This window comes from Amblyomma mixtum, chromosome 3, assembly GCF_055824585.1.
Source record: "Amblyomma mixtum isolate Tamu chromosome 3, ASM5582458v1, whole genome shotgun sequence".
NCBI classification, from domain to species: Eukaryota; Metazoa; Arthropoda; class Arachnida; order Ixodida; family Ixodidae; genus Amblyomma; species Amblyomma mixtum.
Genome location: NC_143014.1, coordinates 376,145,169 through 376,168,009, shown reverse-complemented (window position 1 = coordinate 376,168,009; position 22,841 = coordinate 376,145,169). Strand labels below are relative to the sequence as shown.

The 22,841-nt window shown below is 45.7% G+C and overlaps 1 protein-coding gene across 1 annotated transcript in view; it reads right to left on the bottom strand.

The window, feature by feature from the left end:
* LOC149356844 (hemicentin-1-like) overlaps positions 1 to 22,841 on the bottom strand; it is a 172,266-nt gene that overhangs the window by 83,790 nt on the left and 65,635 nt on the right. The window contains exons 9-11 of the mRNA XM_089576441.1: positions 21,810 to 21,963; positions 17,715 to 18,038; positions 13,132 to 13,308 (exon numbers count right to left, since the gene is read on the bottom strand). Coding sequence (XP_089432567.1) covers positions 13,132 to 13,308; positions 17,715 to 18,038; positions 21,810 to 21,963 — 655 coding nt within the window. The remainder of the gene's footprint in view (positions 1 to 13,131; positions 13,309 to 17,714; positions 18,039 to 21,809; positions 21,964 to 22,841) is intronic.

The window sequence follows — 22,841 nt, the reverse complement described above, 5'->3', positions numbered from 1 at the left end:
ATTTTGTCTCTTCGCGAACCGCTCTTAAGTTCGCTCGTAGATCGGGGAAAAAATTGATATCCTCATTTGTGGCCTCAGCTGACTGTTTTCCTGGCCGAGTGATCTCAAGAGAGCGAATTTATTTTGCATTCATTTCATTCCGAGTGTTTCATGTGTTTGACACTTTGTTTGGGATAATTACTTTCAAGTTCTTGTATCCCACATGTGTCTCTTGTTGAAGAGGGAACAAAAAGGGGGCAGAACTATTGCTAACGGAGTTTTTGTGACTTTAAGTCTGGTGTATTGACGGGTGAGAGAGGGCACTTGCTCGTGTTGGGTGTTGCCTGTTGTCGGTCGGTTCTTCGCAACATGCAGAACGATCAACGATCGATGCTGAGAAGCAAGCTCTTCCGAAGGACCGAGCGAAGCTGATCCAGTCACCTGGGCGACTAAGCTGCGGAGCAGTGATCCTGTCCTGACGAGAGGGACCCGTTCTCGGGAAGGAGCCTGGAGCTACCTGCGGCTGAACACCGGACGAGAACTTGGAGGAGCCTGGCGTACGAGCGCGCCCCGCATCCGAGCCACGCGGAAGTAGCTCGTCTTCGTGGCGCATTGTCTGGCGGCGGTGGTGCTGTAGTGCCGGAGCTCCCATTTCGCTGGCTGGCCCCCCTGGAAACAAGCGCTGCGCGCTCGCCGACGCTCAAAGCAGGCCCAGACTTTCTCGGACAAGTCGCGACATGCAGCGTGACTCATCCCGCCGCCGCGGCGCCGACACGGACCCTTCCTCCTCTCCTCCTCTCCGTCGGTGCGAACTCCTCCGCCGCTCGCCGGCTCTCGACCATTGGTCTAATTTGAACGGTGGCCAGTGATTGGAGGATTTGAACGGCTGGCTGCCGTAACCGTTACCAGCAGCTATAAAAACGGAGCCGCGCTGAACCCGAGCAGCAGACGGGCAGCAGAAGAGCCATCACGCCGGAGCTACGCTCGCCGCCGGGGCCGCTCTTCTTCTTTGTGCTAGCCCGTGGTGCTCTTGGCCCTTGTATCATGTAAAAGCCCTTGTACATACTGTACATAAACGTTCTTTTTCTCACCGTCGCCTCGACCGTTTCCTGGCTCGGAGCCACAGTCCCAACAACGTTCGGCGGCAACCTCAGATGAGGCAAAGAAATTCTGTTCAGTAGCAACCCTTGAGTGCGAGAACGGTGTTCCCATTGGTCGGTGACGATGCGACGTCGCAGGCATTGGACTATTTAACAAAGAGCATGACGTAACATGAAGAACAACTATGTTACTGCCTACTCCGAGTGTAACGTCACATATTGGTTTATAGGGTCGTGACGTCACACAGAACTAAAATTGATTGAAACATAAATAAGTTGCGATCATAGGATCCCAACATGGCTCAAACGTCATTAGACATCACGGAATGTAAAGTACACGAACTGCAGTGAAAATTGGCATGACATGGGAATCGAACACAAGGCCCTTGGATCGCGAATCAGACACGCTGGCCCCAGCCGTCGAGCCTTGTTGTTCTTCGTTGCCGGAATTTCACCTTGCATCACAAAAACCAAAACAGGGTTTACACGAAAAGAAGAACATATGGCGATAACATAATTGGCCAGAAAGGCTGGCTTCTAGATAAAAAAAATCCTTTGACGTCAACAAAGACTCTTCCTTTGAAAGCCAGTTAGGAACAGAACCAGCAGCTCTTTGCACCTCAAGAAACTGGCGCATGCTTTCCCGAAAGTATATGCGGAAATTCAGTGCACCTAGATCGCAAAAATAAATAGGCATTCGGGAGCGTCAAATACTATGGGCGGCCGTCAACATTATTAAATCGAAAGGTATACCATCCACGTTCTCTATGAAAAAGTACCGGTTGCCATATGTGCATAGCGGAAATTCTTTCTTGATTGTTCTTTGCAGCACATCCCAAAAATAAACCCCTTCCCAGCAAATACAAAAAATGGCCTATCGTCTCCGGTTGTTTGTAATACAACAGTGTGATCCCCATAGTATAAATGAGCCGATTCACTGTAAAATTTAAGTGGTGATATTTGGGTGTGTAATCTAAGAACAACAGTTTTCGTTGGTGATGGAGCCTGCATTTTCTTAAATCGCGTCAGTATATTACTGTTTGCGCGTCCACGGTACAAGGCCCTATAAAAATGTTCTCAGAGAATAACATTAAAAGAATCACTATTTAACGTTTTTCTTTTCAAAGTAGTTAGGTATTTTTTTTTTGCAAAAATGGTCAGATAAAACCTAACAGGAAATTCTATAAAATACCCTGTAATACCTGCTCGAACGACCCAGCTCTAACACCCCAGTCTGGTAACGCACGTCCCAGTCTCACTTGGCAAACAGCACGGAAAATTATGATTTCATTTTTAGATATTAATTTTTATTCACCACAAGACACGCAAGGTCTCCCTTTACCCATGTCCATCGAACGTGCCCCGATGGCCTCGTACCGCTAAGCACCTTGAGGTAGGTTTCACCATTATAAAAGTTTGGAAAAATATCAACACCAAGAGCTGTACCTTGTGATAAAGTTTTTCCCATCGAAGCTGGATTTTAATGACTGTTATGCTGCAGACAAAATTATGATTGGTTGTTAGGAAAAGCGCAGCCCAAGTCTGGATGCACCGAAATTTGTTAATTAGGTTGTGCGAATTGTTTGTTAATTGCGGTGCCAGTGTGGTATTGGAAGAGCAAATTGCCACATGCACTGGGCGGACTGCGTCGATGGCATTGGTGTTGATCTCTCGTTGGAAGTCGAGGAACACGAAATGTGTGTGCACGCACAGACTAAACCGGCCAATCCCCCGGAGTGGGTACATGCCATTAACTCCCTGTGTACAATAACGACTCTGTCTCGAGTCTCTTACTTTCTGCTGCAAGGTGGCGTGAAGACTGTTCTTGATAGGTGTTCATCAACCTAGCTTGTATTTCTTCTCCTTCAATTAATACATTTGTGGCTTTGTGTTGGCATTTTAGTTCGCTTGTTCGCGTTTCATTTGTTGCGGGCAGTACACGTGTTAAGAGGATGGTTAACTGAGCTAGTTGGTTGATAGTTCAGGATGGCTGCAACATAATTGTGAGAACGAGGACAAAGAAAGAAACGAACAGGGCGACGTGCACGAAGCTGCTGTCCACAATCATGCAACAACGAAGAAATCCCACAAACTGTCTCTTGTCACCCGCTGCAAGCTGTTGCCTTTGAATACTGAGGCAGCTTTCTTGACCGATGATAAATGAAGCCACAATAACTGGCGCTAGAAAGCATCAAAATTAAAGGGTACTTAATACTGAGTACTACTTGTTGGGGGGGCTAGCTGGTGCGTGTTGCCAGAAAGAAGGTTGTAGCGCCGAAAAAGACAACACACAGGAAGCGAGACGGGCGAGGCGCACCTTCCAACTGTTTATTCACCGCGAATGCGAATGAATATAGGGCAAGCAATCAAGAGGGGTAGCAAGAACCCCACATGCGCGCGAGGGTTGAAGAAAAATTGAAAAAGAAGATTAGTGAGCGGCACAGGTGTCTCACCCCCGTGTATCTAAAAAGCGGTTTCATTCTAATATATCGTAATTGATGGGTACTAACACAATCACTATGGTTGCTTTTGATATAGAAAGCCTCCAACAGTTCAAGGGCTGTCTAGTCCTTACTTCTGTTCAAAACCTCCATTTTTTTCAGCCTTTCTGCACACTTAATCGTCCTCTCTTCACCGCAGACTTTACAATGATGGGGAAAATGTGAACCAGTACTATTTTGTAAATCCCGATTATGTTCTGCTAATCGGTCGTTAATACAGTGGCCCGTTTTGGCCGACGTACTTCTTTCCGCATCTGATACACGACTTCCTCGGCACATTTAACAAACGGAGCTACATGTCTCTTCTTACATTCAATTTTGTTTGCCTTGTTGGGATAAGTTTTCACAAACAAGGCAGCCAGTTTTGGGGGGCGGAAAAACCACAGGAACCTTGTATCTTGTTGCCACATGCTTCAAATTGTGCGCCACCTTATGGGTGTACGAGATGACAACCGGTCTACTTTTGTGTTGGTGACCTCATCTTGATTGCCTTTTTTACTGCATTCTTTCTTCAGTTTTCTCAGTCAATCTTCTGCGACTGCGCTTAAGATCGACGTTGAAAGCCTGCTGGTTCTAACTCTGGAACCTGGGTTTGAAAGCTTTCGCTCGCTTTATGGCAACATGATTTCTCCAGCGACCCTTTCAGGCACATCTGAGTAATGACGCGTCTTACAGGTTTCGAATGGGAAGAATCATAGGGCATTGATTCTTTTTGCACGCGAGGGCAATACATCCAGCAAAAGCTTTCGTCTTTAAGGATGATGTTAATGTCTAAAAACTGCAACTTATTGCCTTGGCAACTCATGGGTGAAGTCCAAACCTTTTCCAAGTAGTTTAAAATCAGATAAACCTTCTTCCACTGTTTGTGGGTAAGATTCCGGGCCAAGGTTTACGGGCCATGAGCTACTTTCTTTGAATCGAAGGATTTCCGGTAAATCTGACCCGGAGGACTAGGAAAGGTGCTTTCTAGACGGCGTGGACAGCCTCAACTGGACCGCGCCCGTCAACGGAGCTTGACATGACTCGACCACCAAAACAGTCGCCAAGTTCTTCGCCGACCAGAAGCTTCGACTCACACAAGCGGACAAACAAGGCGGACTCGTCGTCATACCGTCTGGCATGTTTAACGGGAAAGCTCATGAGGCTGTGCATAAGAATTTTTGCAAGACCGTAGTTAATCCCGGCAGGCTGAAATCTAATGCGGTTTTTCTATATAAAAGTATCGGCTTGGATTGAATTGCTAAAGGAATTCGGCTTTGCAAAGGAAATAGCTTAAATGTGTTTTTTACCGCCAAAACACATATGGAAGAAATACCGTTTAGGTGTATTGTAAGTGAAAGACGGGCTTGGCAAAGCCATGTCAGTCGTTTCCTTCTAAGACATCTTAACAGTTTAGAAGTTGAAGACCCTTTTCCTTGCAGGAACTCTCTAGATGTTAAATTTTTGCATGACAATAAGTCTTCAGACTATATGTTTTCTGTTGACGTTGTCGATCTGTTCTATTGTATCCTATCTATCTGTTTTCAATTTTTCTACAACCCTCGCGTGCATGTATGGTTCTTCCCACCCCTCTTGATTGTTTGTCCTATATTCATTCGCATTCGTGGCGGATAAACAGTTGGAAGTTGCGCCTGTCGCATCTCGCTTCCTGTGTGTTCTCTTTTTCAGCGCTACAACCCATTTCTGGTACTTAAGACTACTACGTACTGTGAATGCGAATGGATTGGTGTGTCACTGTGGGCTGCTGCTTAACTATACTTAATAGCTAGTGTTGGTAAGTAGTACTAATGTATGAAAGGCCTTTCCGGTGAAGGCTGTTATGCCAAAGACCTCGTGTCTGATGACGTCACTTCCAGATCCGGAACCGTGGTGATGTCACACTTAATTGTCCCGGCCTGGGTTCGAAAGGCGCTTCAAAAGAATGCTTATTTTCTTTCTTTCTCGATGATGTAGTCACTACTGATGACGTCATGAGGTCGCGTGGGTTTTTATAGTCTGTCTTGCACGGTGGTTACACGCCGAATTTTGACTGATGTGCCATGTAAGGCTTTCGTCTTAATAAATCTTTCTCTGTACTCTAGACGCCCAATAATAATAGATATGAACTAGCCGAATTGGCCAGCACTTGATTCAGTGACTCTAACGGGCAACCCAGATCAAGACAGGTTTTCAGTCACGCATTAATCTCAGACGTATGCCATTTTTACCAACAACTGAGCGTTGATGAGGCATGAAATGGAGCAAACGTCGTGTAACGAGGTCGAAGTAAAATTGTCCGTTGTTCATGGCGTTGTCACCACCCCGTGACAATATCGAGAGTGGAAGGAATGACGAAAAGAGCTTGCATAAGTGCACTTGTGGAGTTTTCAACTAGAATGCGAAATAAAGTGATCATTAAATAATGTCGCCCTTAGTCGGGCATTGAACGTCTGCGCGTGCATTATTTTAGATGGCACTGTGATTCAATAAAACCGCAAGGCCATGAGTATTTGACTTTCAACCATCCATCAATGTGACTGAATATTCGTCAATGTTCAGGACCTGGGATTCGCGCTGGGCTGACGTTTACGTTGATAGCCGGGCTGTATTAAGGTCAGCGCTGGAGGTAAACCTTGATCGATCCTTCGTTCCTTAGAATGAAAGTTTGCGCGGAATCTTTGGTGTAATTTGGCGGAAGCCCGAGGCAAAGTCTCTAAGGCTGGTATGCAATCTAGGTCCGAAACTTAGGCCGAAGAATTGGCCAAGGCAGGGCGCAGAAGCATTCCAATGCTATGCGCAGCGTAATCTGCGAAGGTCACGCCAAGGATTTTTTGTTTGGGGTAGTGAATTTGGCTCTATCTCATGCCTATGATGTATTGCCTCTTGCGAGGCCACTAGAAAAAGTGCCCATTTGGGTACTTACCTATGACTGAGAGAACATAGCGAAGCTCATCGCTACCTTCTGCGTTTGTAGCGTCACATGTGTAGACACCGGCGTCAGAAGCAGTAGCAGCGTGAACAAGTAAGCTTTGTCCGCCTGCGAATTGGACAGAATTGTGCCAGTTACATACTACACCAACAGCAATGAACCAGCGACTGCTCTGCGTGCATATGTCAGCGAACGTGCACCGGTTTCACAATGGGCGAACAATATTTGCGCGCGAAGTTTCCGCAGCCTTAAAAGAAGTCACGCCACAGGATTGGGCGTCGTTTTACAAACGTTCCTAGGCGTACATTTATAGCAACAAAGTGCCCAAAAAGTGCTAAAAGGAAGAAATATTAATACCAGCGATAAAATCAACGCAGAATTCAGTTACAAGAAGAAAAATTAACGTAGTAGAAGTAGGGAAGAGCGAAGGTAGTAGAAAGAAACCTTGTTGTTAGTTTTTTTGCGCCACAATTCCAGCTGTACTACTGAATCTACCCTAAACAGAGCTTCAGATGCCAACTTCTTTTCTGGCGAGCAGAAACAATAACAGTGACGGAACCTCCAAGGGAACTATTTTCCGTTTCAAGCAGTAGGAGACTACTCGAGACTGACACGTTGAGACGGCAATCAGGTTGAGACACGTAATGGCAGGTTCTTGCGCCATTACCAGTTTTTTCTTTCAACACAAACCAACTCGCCCAAACTAGAGTTTTACTTAAAGGATTCTCTGGCGAGCGCCATTTTCTAAACCAATATGGCGCATCAGAAAAAAGCCTCATCTCTTCAGAAAATTTATTAGCCTCAATGACAATATTTTTGAAGCCTCTTGTGAATAAAGGTATAACGGATATTAATTTTTAGTGCAATTTCTGTTGCCGCCTTTGTGTATGACAGTCAGTTTGTACTTTTTATAGCATTAGGAAATTCGCCATCCAAAATGACCAAATTAAAAATATGCGTGAGAACAGGAACAGTGGACTGTAAACATATTTTACAGGCTTGATTTGCAAAATATTGATATCAAGAGCTTTGCTACTTTTAAATCGCATGAATGGACTTCAATCGTTTTACTTGGTTACAGGGTGATAAACAAAACTGTTGATAGGGCGCTATCGATTGCAGGTGGTGTGAACTGCAGTCTGTGATCTGCCGTTATGCTATCGACCAATACTTTATTGAAGTGATGGGCTAGCGCTTGACCGGAAAGTTTACGGTTATTGAGTAATATCTTCTCAGGTGTGGCATTCTTATTCTGACGACCAAGGATCTCATTTATGGCTTTCCAAGTGCCTTCCGGTTTATGCTTCGTAATGTCAAGAAAAAGGTGTTCAAAATATGCAGTCTTTGCACGTCGAAGATCAACCTCTAAAAATTTGAAAGATAAAGCTGTTCATAGAGAAGGTTTCTCTAAGTGCACCATAGACTTACGAGAACATAGCTTCTGAAAACGTGGTATTCATTGAAACAAACACACCGAGAGAAAGCCGCTAGTCCTAGACGCTGCTCTGCACAAGCGGAATGAGGCACGGGCGTGTGAATATTAGAAAATTTCGAATAGCAGATTGCATATACTCCTATGTCATTCACTGAACGAATCAACTAGTGCATTATAAAAATTAATCGAAACGACTCGAATTTCTTGAGCTGTTCCCGAACAGTTATTGGGTAGTTGGCTCGAAAACCAAATACACCACTCCAACGTCGCAATGCATGCTGCCGCGATCTGTCTGCGCGAAATGGAAGGTACAGCCTGCAAAACGAGAGATTCGTGAGGCGTCGTTCATATTACTTCGTAGGAGCTCCCAGATTGGATGAAGAGACAGAGCCCAGGCAGGTTTAATAAACCATCAGACATCCCATCACATTACAGCCTGAGTACGCCCACTGCTCGGCAATGGTTTTTCCCATATCTCTGCAGCACAGCCCGTCCTGCGCCAACTGCGGCTACCTTATCCCCGCAGACTTCCTAACCTTATCCGCCGACTTTACTTCCCGCCACCGCCTGCTGCATTCCCTTCTCATAGAATCCTGTCCGGTACACGTTAACTACAATCGGTTATCTTGGCTTCCAATTGTATTACTTGCTCCGTCTATTTCTTCCTCTCGATTTCGACTAGGATGTCACTAACTCACGTTTGTCGCCTGACGCACTCTGCTGTCTTCCTGCCTCTTAAAGTTAGAACTATCATTTTCCTGTCCACATCTCGCTGCGCTGTCCCCATAAGTTGTACCTTTTTAAATAGGCTGCACGTTTCTTCCCCATAGGTAAGTGCCGGTAAGATAGAGCTGTTATATACTTTTGTATTCACGAATACATGTAAACTTCCGTTCATGACGTCAGAGTACCTGCCACATGCCGCTCCGTCCCATTCTTAATATTCCAGTTGTTTCACTCTCGTGGTCTAGATGTGTGGTCACTACCTGCCGTAGGTGGATGTATTCGTTTACTGCTTACAAGCCTCGCTTTGTATCATTAACTGCTGTCCCTTTTATGATCCTTGAACATTACTTTATTTTCTCAATATTAATTTTTAGACTCACCGTTCGGCTTTGCCTGTCTAGGTCATTGATCACGCTTTCTAATTCGTCCCCTCAGCAAGGAAATATCATGGGCGAACCACAGAGTGCTAAGGTATTCCTCATTAAATTTTCTCGCCGTGCGTTTCCAATCAAGATCTTTGAATACTATTTGTAAACAAGAGGTGAATAGCAATGGAGAGATCGTGTCTCTGCCATACACCCTTCCTCTTTAGAATTTTATTCTCTTCTTTGTTTACGGCTAATTGGCTGTGCACCCATTACATATGTCTTGCACTACTTTTACGTAAGGATATTTTACACCATAATTCCGTAATGCTTGTATGACTGGTAACATAGCGACTGGAACGTATGCTTTCTCGTAGACTGCGAAGGCTAATTACAGGGGTTGTTTATATTCTGCGCATTTCTCTATCGACTAATTGATGGTGTGAATGTGGCGTACTGTCGAGTATCAAAGCCTTCCCGGTCTATGGCAGCTTGGGGTCAAAGGTTGTCCCGGTTATCTTACTGATTTCTTTTGTAAATACCATGTAACAAACGGATAGTAGTCTGATCGGTCGTAATTTTCAGTTCCTGACGTCCCGCCCCTTATGTATCAAGATAATGTCAGTGTTCTTCCATGTTCCTTCGGTGCCATCTTAGTTATCAAAATATACTGAGTTCGTGTTGAATACCCTCTAGTGTACATCAAGTTTCTTTTTGCAGATATAGCGACATCTCGGTCAGAGCGCTGCACTTCAGCGCCACCGGCATCGCTTAGCCTTTTCGCACGGCCATTCATTTCGTTCGAATATTCGCAGTATTATTAGATTCATGTTAGATTCAGTTCCACCACTATTCGATTAGGATTCCATTCAGTTTGGAACTAAATTACACGTATTAAGTCCAGTAACAGAACTACAACATTAGCATGTGATTCGCTAATAAAAAAGTTCTACTCACGCTTTCCTACAAACCTACAAACAAGGTTTTCTAAAGCACTATCATTACCTAGCGTGTCACAGCCATCGTTAGAATCACTTTTGTATTGAAAAACTATGTCATTTACCGTCTGGGAGACAAATTCTCTGTTTTCATCATGACCACTGCTTCTCGTTTTTGAGAAGCATTGCCGGCACTGCCATTACTACAGCGTGCTGCCACAGCTGCCAGGCGATGCTCCCCAAGCACCAAAACACGACGCTTGGTGCGACTTCTGCTGGCCTAAGTGTTTAAACCAGAGTTCTAAATCGATAGAAAAGTCTAGTACGTCTTTGGAAGCGAAAGCAAAACAGCATCGATCTCGACGAATGCGACTTAATTTTCACTGGCCTTATGGGTACAACGCCCAATGATGGGTAGAGCACGTGGCTGGGTGCCAGAGGGCTAATCTTTAGAAAGCGGTCGCACCAATCAGAGACGTAAGACCGTGGCGCCAAGTATGTAAGGCTACCGATTAAAAAAGTATGTCGCGCCCGAATGTTACGTGAAATGCTCCATGGCATGAAGATTTCTCTTAATGAAGTTAAGAATGCGCCCTGCGCTCAAGCCAAGGACAAATTAAAGATTACTGCAGATACGCCTAGAAACTTAGAATCTCACAAACTCCCAATATCGCTTAGTTAATTTCAGTAGTGTAGGACTCCCCACACTTTTAAAATATAGGTTTTGTTGTATTTAGCTGGCACGGGTTGGAAAAATGCATTCGAGACGCAGCTGGGGCACAGACAGCGTTCTATTTCGCGCTTTTGTGGATGACCATTTTAAAAAGATATATTTGATGTAACATGATAAAGAGCCAGCAACAAATACTTTGATATCTCTGAAAAACTGGCTGAACAATCCTTCATTAGGTGCATACTGACAACGCCACAAGCCTTTATGCGAGTCCACGTGACGCCCTCTATCGCGATCCTTTGACCCTGATGGTATAAATAGGGCGTTTCGTTTTCTTTCTCTCGGTTTTCCACCTGAGAATATTCCTCCAAAGTCTGATTAAACCCCATCTTAACCCTAAAGTGCGCCTGCAGAAAAATATAGTTTGCGAGAGCACAAACAAGTAAGGAACAGCATTGAAACTAAGGGGCGTCTGGAATTTATTCCAGAGTAGTGCTCGCAGTTGAGCATTTATTATAATTGAGTTCTTTTAACCCTTGATACCCACGGTTAGACCGAATCTGAAGATAAGTTTGAAAGTGTGTTTTAGAACCGAGCGGATAGAACAGATGTACTCGGCACGCGTCTGACTAGCAAAATAGTGTGAGCGGCACCATGGTTAATGACATTGGACTCTAAGGCTGTGAGAGAGTGCGAAAGAGAAGAAGCGGAAAGCCAGGAGTTGCGCGTTCTAAACGCCCGCTTTTATTTTAGATGACGTTTTTCACAGTATGCAAACAAAAGCACGCCGATTTCTAGCACAGATGAGGTTGTGCCGCGCGCGGGCTCTGTAATGCACGCTGCGAAAGAACTGCAGTAAAAGGAAACAAAAGAAATGTTATTCCTTCAAGAGTCTTTTTTTGATCGCGCCTATCGTTTCTATATTTTTTTTAGAAATTACAAGCAAAAAACATAGCATTTCATGTGCCGCAAAAAAAACGAGTGCTCAAAGTCGTTTATTATTGGTTAAGAAAACATAAAAAAACGACTAATGAAACTTATGGAAAAAGCCGGCTTATACCAAAACTTGAAAAGGTAATATAACGTGAAATTTTCGCCCCCAATGCCGGAAAAGGTTTAACCCGAAAAAACGGGCCTTAGTTATAATGGGTGTCCGAAGTTACTTTTACTCTTATTAAGCCCAAAGAATGAGTAGCACTCAAAACCCGTTTTGAGACGTAGATTATTAGAAGGACACAAAGTGTGAATAACTGTTGCCATCAAGGGCTTAATGTAATGAGCTTAATTGACCTTTTAGTGACCAAAGCTTGAGTACTTATTACAATGAAAGCATAGACGTGCCTGCATTTCTAGATTTGCCCATTTGGTAGGATTTTAGTACCCCGCCTGTGTTGGAACATATTCGCCTCCAAATTTGCCCCTGAATGCACACTTTACACATGCATGCAAGACGGCGGATGTCGGCGGGAAGCTCCTCCCCGGAGTGACGCAGGTCTTCGTATGGAATTTCATCTGCTATTGCTTGTTTGCCTCTGAGTGTCCAAAAGAGGGATTATTCTGGCAGTACAATGGCAGCGACCAAAAATTAATCGTAAACATAATCGAATGCTTGTTTCTTCCGAGTTCAACCTGCTGCGCTACTGCACCACGGTGTCTACTTCGTCGCTCTAAAAATGACGACTATGTATATCCTACTTCGTATAACAAGCGACGAATCAAAAGAAAGCGCATGCAGTTTGAATGGGACGCTGTAGGCTTTGCAGCACGCCACCATAAGACGTTTTGTTATCACTGTACTTCCTGCGCATCTGACGCCCTCTGTTTGGGTTCTGTACTGTAAAAGCACCAGTTGCCCTTACGCTGGAAGAATATAAATAATATCTTCACCATTATAAAAACTGTAATAGCATCGTCTTCTCGACGGCTACGAAGTCGTCATTAACACTAAACACTGGATTGAGGTAGCTGAAAAGTGTGTAAAGTATAGTTAATTATCTAAATATTTAGCATATTTTCAAGGTTAATGACGTCTACTTCAACATAGTTTGTTTTTGAAAAGATATTCGATCTAATTGGGTCACCTTATGCTTAGAAAATTTTGAAATTGTTGCTCAGACATTCGGTATATTAGCACTTCTGTCCCCATACTCATCCCTCCTCCCATTTTGTGCCGACTGGCGCTGGTTATGGTGCTCGGCTGCTCACCCGAAAGACGCGGGGTCGGTCCCGGCCGCGGCGGTCGAATTTCGATGGAGGCGAAATTCTGGAGGCCCGCGTACTGTGCGATGTCAGCGCGCGTTAAAGAACCACAGGTGGTCTAAATTATCCGGAGCCCTCCACTACGGCGTCCCTTATAGCCTGAGTCGCTTTGGGACTTTAAACCCCATAATCCAAACCAAACCTTTCGTGCCCTCTCTACTGTTCCCGGTGCAGAGTAACAGGCCAGAGGATCGTCATTCATGCTGACATCTCTGCTTATCTTAGTAAACAAAGTTCTTTCCCCTACCTGACAGGAATGTTAAGCCCGAATCCTGGAGGCTGTTTGCGAAGAGCGGAGCACCATCCTTTTTCCAGCGAAGTGAAGGCGCCGGGAAGCCCGTGACATGGCACTCGAGCGTTGCACTCTCCCCGAGGGCAACGCTAAGTTCAAGACCATTACTGGGCTTTACTATGGACGCCGGCACTGCAACAAGAGCATATATGAGAGAATCAATGAATTAACGAATCCAATAAGACGAGACAAGCACATGTCTTTCCGCGAAATAACGCTGGCAAAAGCGTAATAAACAAGTAATTCATGCTAAAGATGACAAACACGACGCTGAAAACCTCTACATCAAAAATTTGTCCCCGATTTACCTGAATTCGCTATATGCAAATTAGGTGCGATAGCATGTACTCCCTTGTTAAGTATTATTCAACTTTGTTTACATTTTCCTAAAGTTGAAAATGCGAGTTTCATCCAAGTTTTCTTGCAGTTGCTTGTCAGCTTTTCTCTTGTGATGAGCGCACTGAGATGCTTGTTGCGATTCAATTTGCCGTTTTCTCGATTCGCGTTCTCTGAAGCCCCTTGTACATACCTCTCGACTGCATGTTCCTATACGGCGACTTAATCATGCGCCTCTTCTTTCTCGCTCTTCATCTGTTTCCGCATGGCGCTTATCAAGGCTATGCTGTCTTCCTCGCTCTGCTTCGACCTGCTGCCGTGCTACATTGACTGAATCTGTTGACTCACGTTGGCACTCCCTTCTTTTGTATTGCTGTTCAGGTCGCCATGCACGTCGTTCGGCTTCGGCATCTGTCGAAAGACCGGCTCCATCCGTGATTTGCTGTTGGCTATACTGCACGTTCCTCAGGCGACTACACCCTTCGCCTCTACTTTATTGCATTTGCATGTGTACCCAACCGTGCTTCTTGCTTTTCATCTCTTCTTCTTCTGACGCGACACCGTCCTCCCATCGGCTTTAACGGACACTCATCCGAGCCTACCCGAGCTTCCTCCATTGGCAGCAGCCGGCGCTACGCCCCTCCGGGCTTTCCCGAGATACCTTCCATTGGCTGGAGCTGGCATGATGCTCCGCCGAGCTTATGCAAGCTTACCGATGTTACACCGAGGCTTCACCTCCAGAGAGAATAGCTGAATAGCTTTTTTTTGAAAATTACGCAGGCCAAATTTGGGGTCACCATCGCGTTGGCCATAGTCAAATTAGCCTGGGTATCGATTTTAGCCAAAATCCGAGAAGGTCAAATTTTGGTGGTTGGGGTGGGCCAAACATGAAAATGGGCAAAGCCCAATTTGGAGATCACCACCATGTTGCCATACACAAATTAGCCTGGACATCTTTTTTCGTCCAAATCGATGAAGCACAAATTTCAGACGTGAGGTGGGCCAAATTTGGAAAAACGAAGGCTAAATTTGGAGGCCACCATCGCGTTGGGCGCATTAAAATTAGCCTAGACATCGGTTCTGGCCAAAATCCATGGTCTATTTTGAGGTGGGGTGGGGAAAATGTTGGTAATGACCACAGCCAAATTTGGAAGTAACTATCTGTTGACCATAGTCAAAGTATGCTTCAGAATCCAAACTTAGGCTATTACTATGAAACTATGAAGTCATTTCAAGGTCAAAAGAACATAGGACTGTGACTCGAGTTTTGCCGCCGCGGTGGCTCAATGGTTAAGGTGCTTGGCAGCTGAACCGAATGACGCGGTTTCAATCCCCACCTCGGCGGTCCCGTTTCGATGGAAGCCAGAGGCCCGTGTACTGTGCGGTGTCAGTGCCCGATAAAGAACTCCTGGTTGTCGAAATTATCTGGAGCCCGCCGCTGCGGCGTCGCTCATAGACTGAGTTGCTTTAGGGCATTAAACCCCATTAACCAAACCAAACTAGACTTTTTCTAGAGCTATCACTGAAGTAGAGCTATCACTCTAAAAGTATACCACGAATGCGACTGTGGGCCACGCACACGACACTGGCCACTTACGTTCAATTGAGCACCGCTTCTATCTTATCGAAAGAAAGGGACCTCTAGATGCGCGTTTTCAGCGAATCCCTATTCATTGAGATCATGCAACGAAGTTTAAAAACAAACGAAGGGCCCATGCCAAACACACACACATCATTGCGTCGTCTTTTTCGCATATAAACAAGCCACCGTTCATGTCCTGCTCATTGTGAAACGGAAATCCGTACGGGTTTCGAAACGTATTTCCTTTCCTCCACTATAATCACTGACTGCGTCTTTATTAAATCAATTCTATGCTGCAGGTAACGCTCAGAATGAGAGCTCAGAAGTTGATTCTGAAGGCTTTTCTTTAGCCTCATCATGACAAAATACTGTAGCCGGAGTTCGGGGATTGAGGAGGGCGCGGAAAACCCCGTTACCACAAACCTATGTCGCCGCTAAAAGACAGTGCTGAGAATCGAGTGTTCATGGGCGATGACATTGGTAAGTAGGGCGGCACTCCCGGGAACAAAAGTCGCTGGAAAAAGGAGTAGACGGCTGGAAGTAGCACAAGGTACAGGAACGCCACCAGATTTTGCATTCCAAAGACGACGAGGCGTCCGGCGTGAGCAGAGGGAACGTTAACGGTAATGGGGCTGAGCTGTCGGAACCGCCAAATGGCCGGCGCTGCTCGTCATGCTCCAAGGCGTTGTCAAAAGGTGTGGGACGCACTTTTCGACAATACGTATAATTCTCTCGATCCTATTGCGCGTTCTGGAACAATTCTTTTTGGAAGAGCTCGCTCGTAAAGCACTTTGAGGACTTCGTGGTATCTCTTTCGGTCGACAGGGTAACGGGGTTATGGCCCCTTAAATGATCTCGCAGAACTTTGGAAGGGGTGGATTTGTTCGTGTTATGAAAGCAGTGAAAACAACTGTCCAAGGAAAGCCATTAATCGTGCACTCGCCGATGAAGTGCGTTGGGGTAAAAGCCGGTATCCCATTGAAACGGTATAATGGGCATCGGAATCGGTGGCGTGCAGGCAATGGAAGTAGGAATCTCTGCTGCTGTCTAGCGAGTATGGTCAAATTCGCATCGTTTCCCTCTTTTTCTGATGAGCTCTCAAAAAAGAGGAGAATCATTTACGGTAGGGCATGGAAAGGAAACTCCGGTTACTTTCAGTTTTAACTACTTCAGCGCACCTTGGGACTGGAGGTGAACTGATGCTTAAAACTGAATGATTCCTACTCCGCACGTAGTGCGATCAGGATGCAGCCGTGGCCGAATTGTCTGAGTGATCGCGATACAAAGCCGCTCTTTTTTCGGCTGCGGTCGTTAGAATTTAGAATTTCTCTCGGGGATGAATTATTTTCTGCTGAATACCGCTGTTATGACGACGGTACGACGCTCCAGTTCATTTCCCTCCAGCCACTATGGAAGGAATTTACGGTGACGTCTTTATTTGATGGACAGTGGTGTACATGGAGGTTTCCTACCCCTGGTAGGGAGCTCTAAAAGCAAGCGGACGTACATGCGTTCCAGCAGGCGGCAAAGCATTTGAAACATTCACAACATATGCAACCAGCAGACACTTGACGAAAAGGGGCTGTAGTTTTCTTTCGTGTTTCTGGGATTTCATGACTTTCTGACAGTGAACGTCCCTCAGAGAGCAGCCAACTGTTCGAAATGCAGCGAAAGATATTAAAATCATGTTTTATGCTCCAAATAATAGTAATATTAATAATGATAAGAATAGTTGGTTTATTTGAATCAGCAACGCACAATTCCGGAGGACTGCACAAAAAATGGCTGAGGCTTAGCTAAGGTTAAGCCTAGTCAGATGCGAAGCATATTGATGGCTAGGCTTGGTAAAGTTCCTCGCTTTGTTCTTCAGTTGTTGTAGAACGTTGTCGCCGAGCCGCATATTGAGCACGCCGCTTAGCCAGAAGTTCATCCCGCTCTTCATCGGTCTCTGTGGCACGCTGAAGCTTTCGCTTCTCGTTCAAATCAGCCCTGCTTCTAGGCGGCATCCCAACACCTGGCCGCCTCGTAAGTGCCCGGAGAGCGAGGCAAGCTCAGCTTTATACCGCTGCTGTAGCGTCACGTGGTCAGCTGCAGCGCCTCTGATGTGGAGCCTCCACCGCCGCGGCCGACCGCGCGAGCCGGCAGCCCATCTCTCCTCTGCTGTGACGTCATGTTGTCACGTGGTCAGCCGCCGCGCCTCTGATGTGGAGCCTCCACCGCCGCGGCCGACCGCGCGAGCCGGTAGCCCATCTCTCCTCTGCTGTGACGTCATGTTGTCACGTGGTGTCACGTGGTCACGCTAAAGGTCAATGGTAGCTCCACCGCCGCGCTCGACGGGCTGTAGTGTAGCTCTAGTAATATGCTTCGCATAAAAACTGCCATATGGACAACTTCACAAAACCTCACAGCCTCACACTAGAAAGTTCACGGAGCAGTCACTACAAAACATGACACATATAGAAGTAGGACTCAATGACTACTACAGTATATAAAAAAGGAGCAGGTGAAATTTTAAGGCACCGTCTTACTATGTACGGAAGTACAAAAAAATGATGTTATCTTAACATATAAGCGGCACAGTTTCAGTTGCGGGTTTCAGCAAAGCATTTCCACCACTCACCAGAGACGTTCACAAGAAAGCGCTTTTCCGCAGCTCCCGCCGAACTGGTGGCGATGCACGTGTAGGCACCGGCATCCGAAGCACGCAGCCGCTTCAGTTCTAGGGTGGCGTGCGACCCGTGGCCTCTGACCCTGACCAGGGGGTCTGGACTTGTGGTGCTGGAGGAAGGCACAGATGAATAAAACTGAGACGCGTCGCCCTCGCGCACCCAAGCGACGACGGGCTCTGGATCACCGGTAGCCGCACACGAGAGCTCGAGCGACTCTCCCAGTCGGGCAGTCAACACTGTGGGTTCATCGAAGCCTCCTTCAATTTGAGGGGGACCTGCAGGCAGAAAAGGTCATTGTCGTAATACGTACACAGCGCCTTTGAAGGTAGGCTTTGGCGGGCGCCACCAGGTTCATGTTTTGCTAGTTATGTTCTTCTTAAACAATTCCTGAACCGTACCCTTAACCTAAACAGCCGCCAGTTAAGCAGTGCCTCTTATCATGAGAGCAAATGAGAGCGCAGTTAAAAGCTTTGGCTTCTATTGGTTCTATAGGGCAATTATCACTACGTAATTTAACGCGAAGCAAAGAATTCCGGTGTTTTTACTAACAAATTCTCTTTTTTGCAGCCAAAACTAACAGAGGCAACACCAAATTTTCGTTCTTATGCTGTTATTTGCGTTGTTATTTGCTATGATAGCAGATATGGAGCTCTACGGAAAATTTGCGTAAGCATGGTGAATGTTGTAATTTAACTTTTTCTGTTCTGTTGATTTTGTTCCCAGGGCCGAATGGCAAAAAGGACAACACAGATGGTTTGAGGCAACGTTGAGGTTACGTGAGGCATAGAAAACTGCGCTACAATTACACATTACAATATAAAAAAAACTCATGTTTATTAAAAAAAAAAGGATTCGATTATGTTTTAGGCTTGAATGTACACAATAGCACGAGACCATCACATGGTAGCAGTGAAGCTAATGTGGAAATTTCTAACGAAGAACATGATGTCAGCAATCACATAGAAGTAGCCAGCAATAAAAGAAAATTCATTGAAAGAAAACGAAAACCTTGAAAGGAAACAATAAGCAGCATATATAGGTCATAAGTGCACAAAATAAGAATGCGGTTGTTTTCTGTTCAAACCCTCTGCATGCCCAATTTTATTTCATTTATTTAATACATACTCTCACGTGGCGGCCAGCCGAAGAATGAGGTGCGATGAACGATGAACAAGAGATGCTTTAATGGCCGCTGGCCTAGCGCGAGCACTCCGTCCCGCGCCACTGCCAGCTTCGTCTTCTTCATAACAATATTGATGGCCTCACGTACAGTGGTGAGCAGCCTTGTCTAGAGCGCTCGGGCGGTGCACTTCCTTACAAACAAATCCAGATTTTGTGGCAGCCTCTAGGGTCCAGTTGCAACGCTTGCACGGAAGTAGCGCCAGATAGCCTCGTAAACAAAGCAGGCACGAAAACTTTGCCCTGTATTGAGGGGCTGCTCTCTAATTTCGGTTTTTGTTACCAAGTGCGCACTGCTCAAGCGCGCTAGACAAGGCTGCTCACGACTGTACAGGTCGTAACAGGATCGCGCAACGCGAGATTGAAGAAGCAAAAGAAAAAGAAGCAGGAGAGAAGTACAGAAGAGCTACTTCTGTCAAAGGCTACAACAACAACTACTGAGGCTAACTGGTATTTGTAGTTGGCATTTTTAGTTGGACACGGTATGACGTCATGGTGAGTTCGTGTACACACGTCTCATCCGAAAAATAAACAGTTGTTGGTAGCGCTTCGTCGCGTGCGTTCGTGTGTGTGTGCGCGTGTGCGCGCGCGCGCGCGCGCGTGTGTGTGTGTGTGTGTGTGTGTGTGTGTGTGTGTGTGTGTGTGTGTGTGTGTGCGTGTGCGTGTGCGTGTGTGTGTGTGTGTGTGTGTGTGTGTGTGTGCGCGTGCGCGCGTGTGAGCGCGCGTGTGTGTGTGTGTGTCCGTTCCAGTGCTGGTAAGTTCTTTCGAAACCGTATGAGCAGAGAAGGGGCGTAGTTAATCACGCATAATGACAATTTTTCCGTTGAGATTTTCAAAGTGCCTTGTTGCCGCCGCGGTGGGTCAGTGGTTACGGCGCTTGGCCGCTGACCAGAAATGCGCTGGTTCGACCCCGGCCTCAGCGGTCGAATTTTGATGGAGGCGAAATTCTAGAGGCCCGTGTACTGTTCGATGTCAGTGCGCATTAAAGAACCCCAGGTGGTCGAAATTTCCGGAGCATTTCACTACGGCGTCCCTCATAGCCTGAGTCGCTTTGGGACGTCAAATCTCCATAAATCAAACCATACTGTCATGCGGGACACATGTTTCAGGTGACATCTGGTTTAGAGTTTCAGAAAGCAACAAACTCCACTCGCAGACCATATTCGAGAAAAAAAAATGAGTGTATCACCATATAATCTGCATTCCCTCAGATGTTTTGTATGCTTTGCTCTTATGACGTGTGCTTTCGGCTCAAAGAGATATCTAGTTTAATCAGTTTTTGTGCTGTCATTCAAGAGCAGCAAAACAAACTCAAGGCGCAGCAATCTGGCTCCTGTGTGGATTGTAGGGAGGTAGGCTTTTTTACACCTTCGCATTTGACAGAGTAATATACAGTTCGGTGTAATGAAGCCAGCTATTTATAACGTACTCTATCACAGACCGGACAAGTGAAGTATACGTCAGAAGTTTTTTTTTTCTGGTTAAGCAAGTCGATCCGAACGTCTTATAGTGCAAAGACCACAATGTGTTTTTGTGGTATTGCGTGTCATATGCTTGTTTTGTCGTAAGTCAGAGACAGCTATCACAACAAGATACTTTAACTGGTCTACTTGGGTGAATGTGTTCTGTTCTATTTGAGACGTGAAGTATAATGAATATTTTTTCCAGTGAATGTAATGCAGACAGTTTTCTCCAGGTTCAGGGCCATCTGCAATTGTCACACCACGTTGATGCGCGCTGCAGCAAACTTGTTAAATTTCATTTTGTGACCAAGGCTAATAATGTATTTTTAGATAGCGCGGTCGTCTGCGAAATTGCGTTTTGTTGCATCGATATTCTGGGCACGATCATTAATAAAACGAAGGAGAAGAATTTTCGCAAGCACCATGCCCTGCGGTAGCCCAGATAAGACTTCTGTCAAGTCTAACTGGCTCTTTGTGGAATAGACATACTTGCGGCGACCATTTAAGCAAACTTTCAACGAATTGGTTACTGTCCTACTGGCAAGAGAGTGAACTAACTTATAGAGCAGTTTAGAATGAGACGCCCAGACGAAGGCTATTGATAAATCTGGGAATAACATATCTCTCTGCCCCTTTTATCAATATATATACATAGCTAGGTAATATACCATTTCGATTAATTGCGTTGTAGTAGACTAACCTATTCTGAATCCATATTAATTGGAAATTAATTTGTCGTCCACCTTCACCTTGCATGAGAGAGGCACGAGGTGTAATTCCCAGTGCCGCTGGTTAACCGCTGGTGGCACAATGGGTACAAGCATTGCGCTGGCGTCGCGCTCGGCTTCCTTGGGGTGAAATGCCTGGATAATGGGTCTCTGACCCACTTTGAGTGGGAGAAAAATGACCAAAATGGGCTTTACCGCTCAAGGCGAATTTCGGTCGCAAATAAATCTCAAGTCGTGGAACCAGCAGCGACACTAAATTGTTAGTAATTGTTAGTTCCTTAACTTTTACTTTGAAGTATGTATGCGTCACAGTTGTTTCGGTTGTTTCGGTACGCGTCACAAAAACAGTGTGACGCATACATACTTCAAAGTAAAAGTTAAGGAACTAACAATTACTAACAATTTAGTGTCGCTGCTGGTTCCACGACTTGAGATTTATTTGCGATCTCCCTTGTGCACATGCTACCATTTAGAAGGCATATCACGCTTAAAAATCACTGGGACGGCCTTAAAGGCCTTGCCGCACGTTTTGATTCTATTGACTTGAGAGTACGAGCCCACGGCACACGCGCGTCACAAACTCGGGGCGGCTAAAACTTAGTCGAGTGCAAATAAGCTCTGCCTTCCTTTCCTTCCGGGCGTTTTTCATGTTCGCATTGAGTAAGGTGCTGCTCACTCTGGACGTGCACGTCGAAATCCGCCGTCACGTTGCCGGCTACGTTCTCGGCTGTGCAGGCGTACCGGCCGGCCTCCTTCCTCGTGACGCCGGTCAGGTACAGAGTCTGGCTGTCCTGCAGCAGGCTCACGCGTCCAGGCCGCTCCGCCACCTCCTGCCACGCAGTGGGCACAAAGAGTGAAAAGGGTCAGAACTTCTCGCATCAAGTGCGGAAAAACAGTATTCAGATACCATTGTAAACACTGCTAGAAGAATAACGAACCGTTCCAACAGCTTCATTTGTGTCTCATGTGGCATTCAGTATTGCAACAATATTGCATAATTCGCCGCTGCCATGCATCGATGCTTAAGGTACGTGGCCCTAGAGATTCAAGCAGGGAATCACCTATCCCTTGAAGGAAAATCGTGTCTTTCTGGCTTATGCTTTAGCGTTTTTCATTGCACGCTGATAATTCATGTGGTTAAGCAAGGTAGTGTGTAAGAGTTAAATAAAGATAGACTTTAAAGATAGACTTGAAGAGCACTAGGACATGTGCAGACTATCAACTTCACTTCTTTAGAACAAACAAATTTAATATCTTTGTGTAGATGAGATCACTGTCTAACCCGATGAGAAAGTTTATTTTCCTTGTAGTACTGTTTAATAAAGGTATCACCAAAGAAATAACCTTTTTGTTCTTACGAGCAAAGACCAGCACGGATCAGCACACGTATAAAGAGTGGATTTGGCGCATTGAAATGGTAAATTAAACCATTTTCTGTTCTGCATCGAAACCTGATGCTCGCTCAGTTGTTGATAATGCATACGCCCGTCTTACCGATGTCGACATTCCGACAGGTCCATCGGATTTCATATGGAACCCCAGGCAGGCACCTGATAAAGTGGAGAGCATGATGCTTTGTAATTTCCCGCATGCTCCATCCTCCGGTGATGATCAGGGGACACAGTGAGAGCACCTTCCGTAGGGAAGTAAATACCACTGGCACACCGTACCGACTGGCTACATTCCTTGAGATTGTGGCACTCCCTAT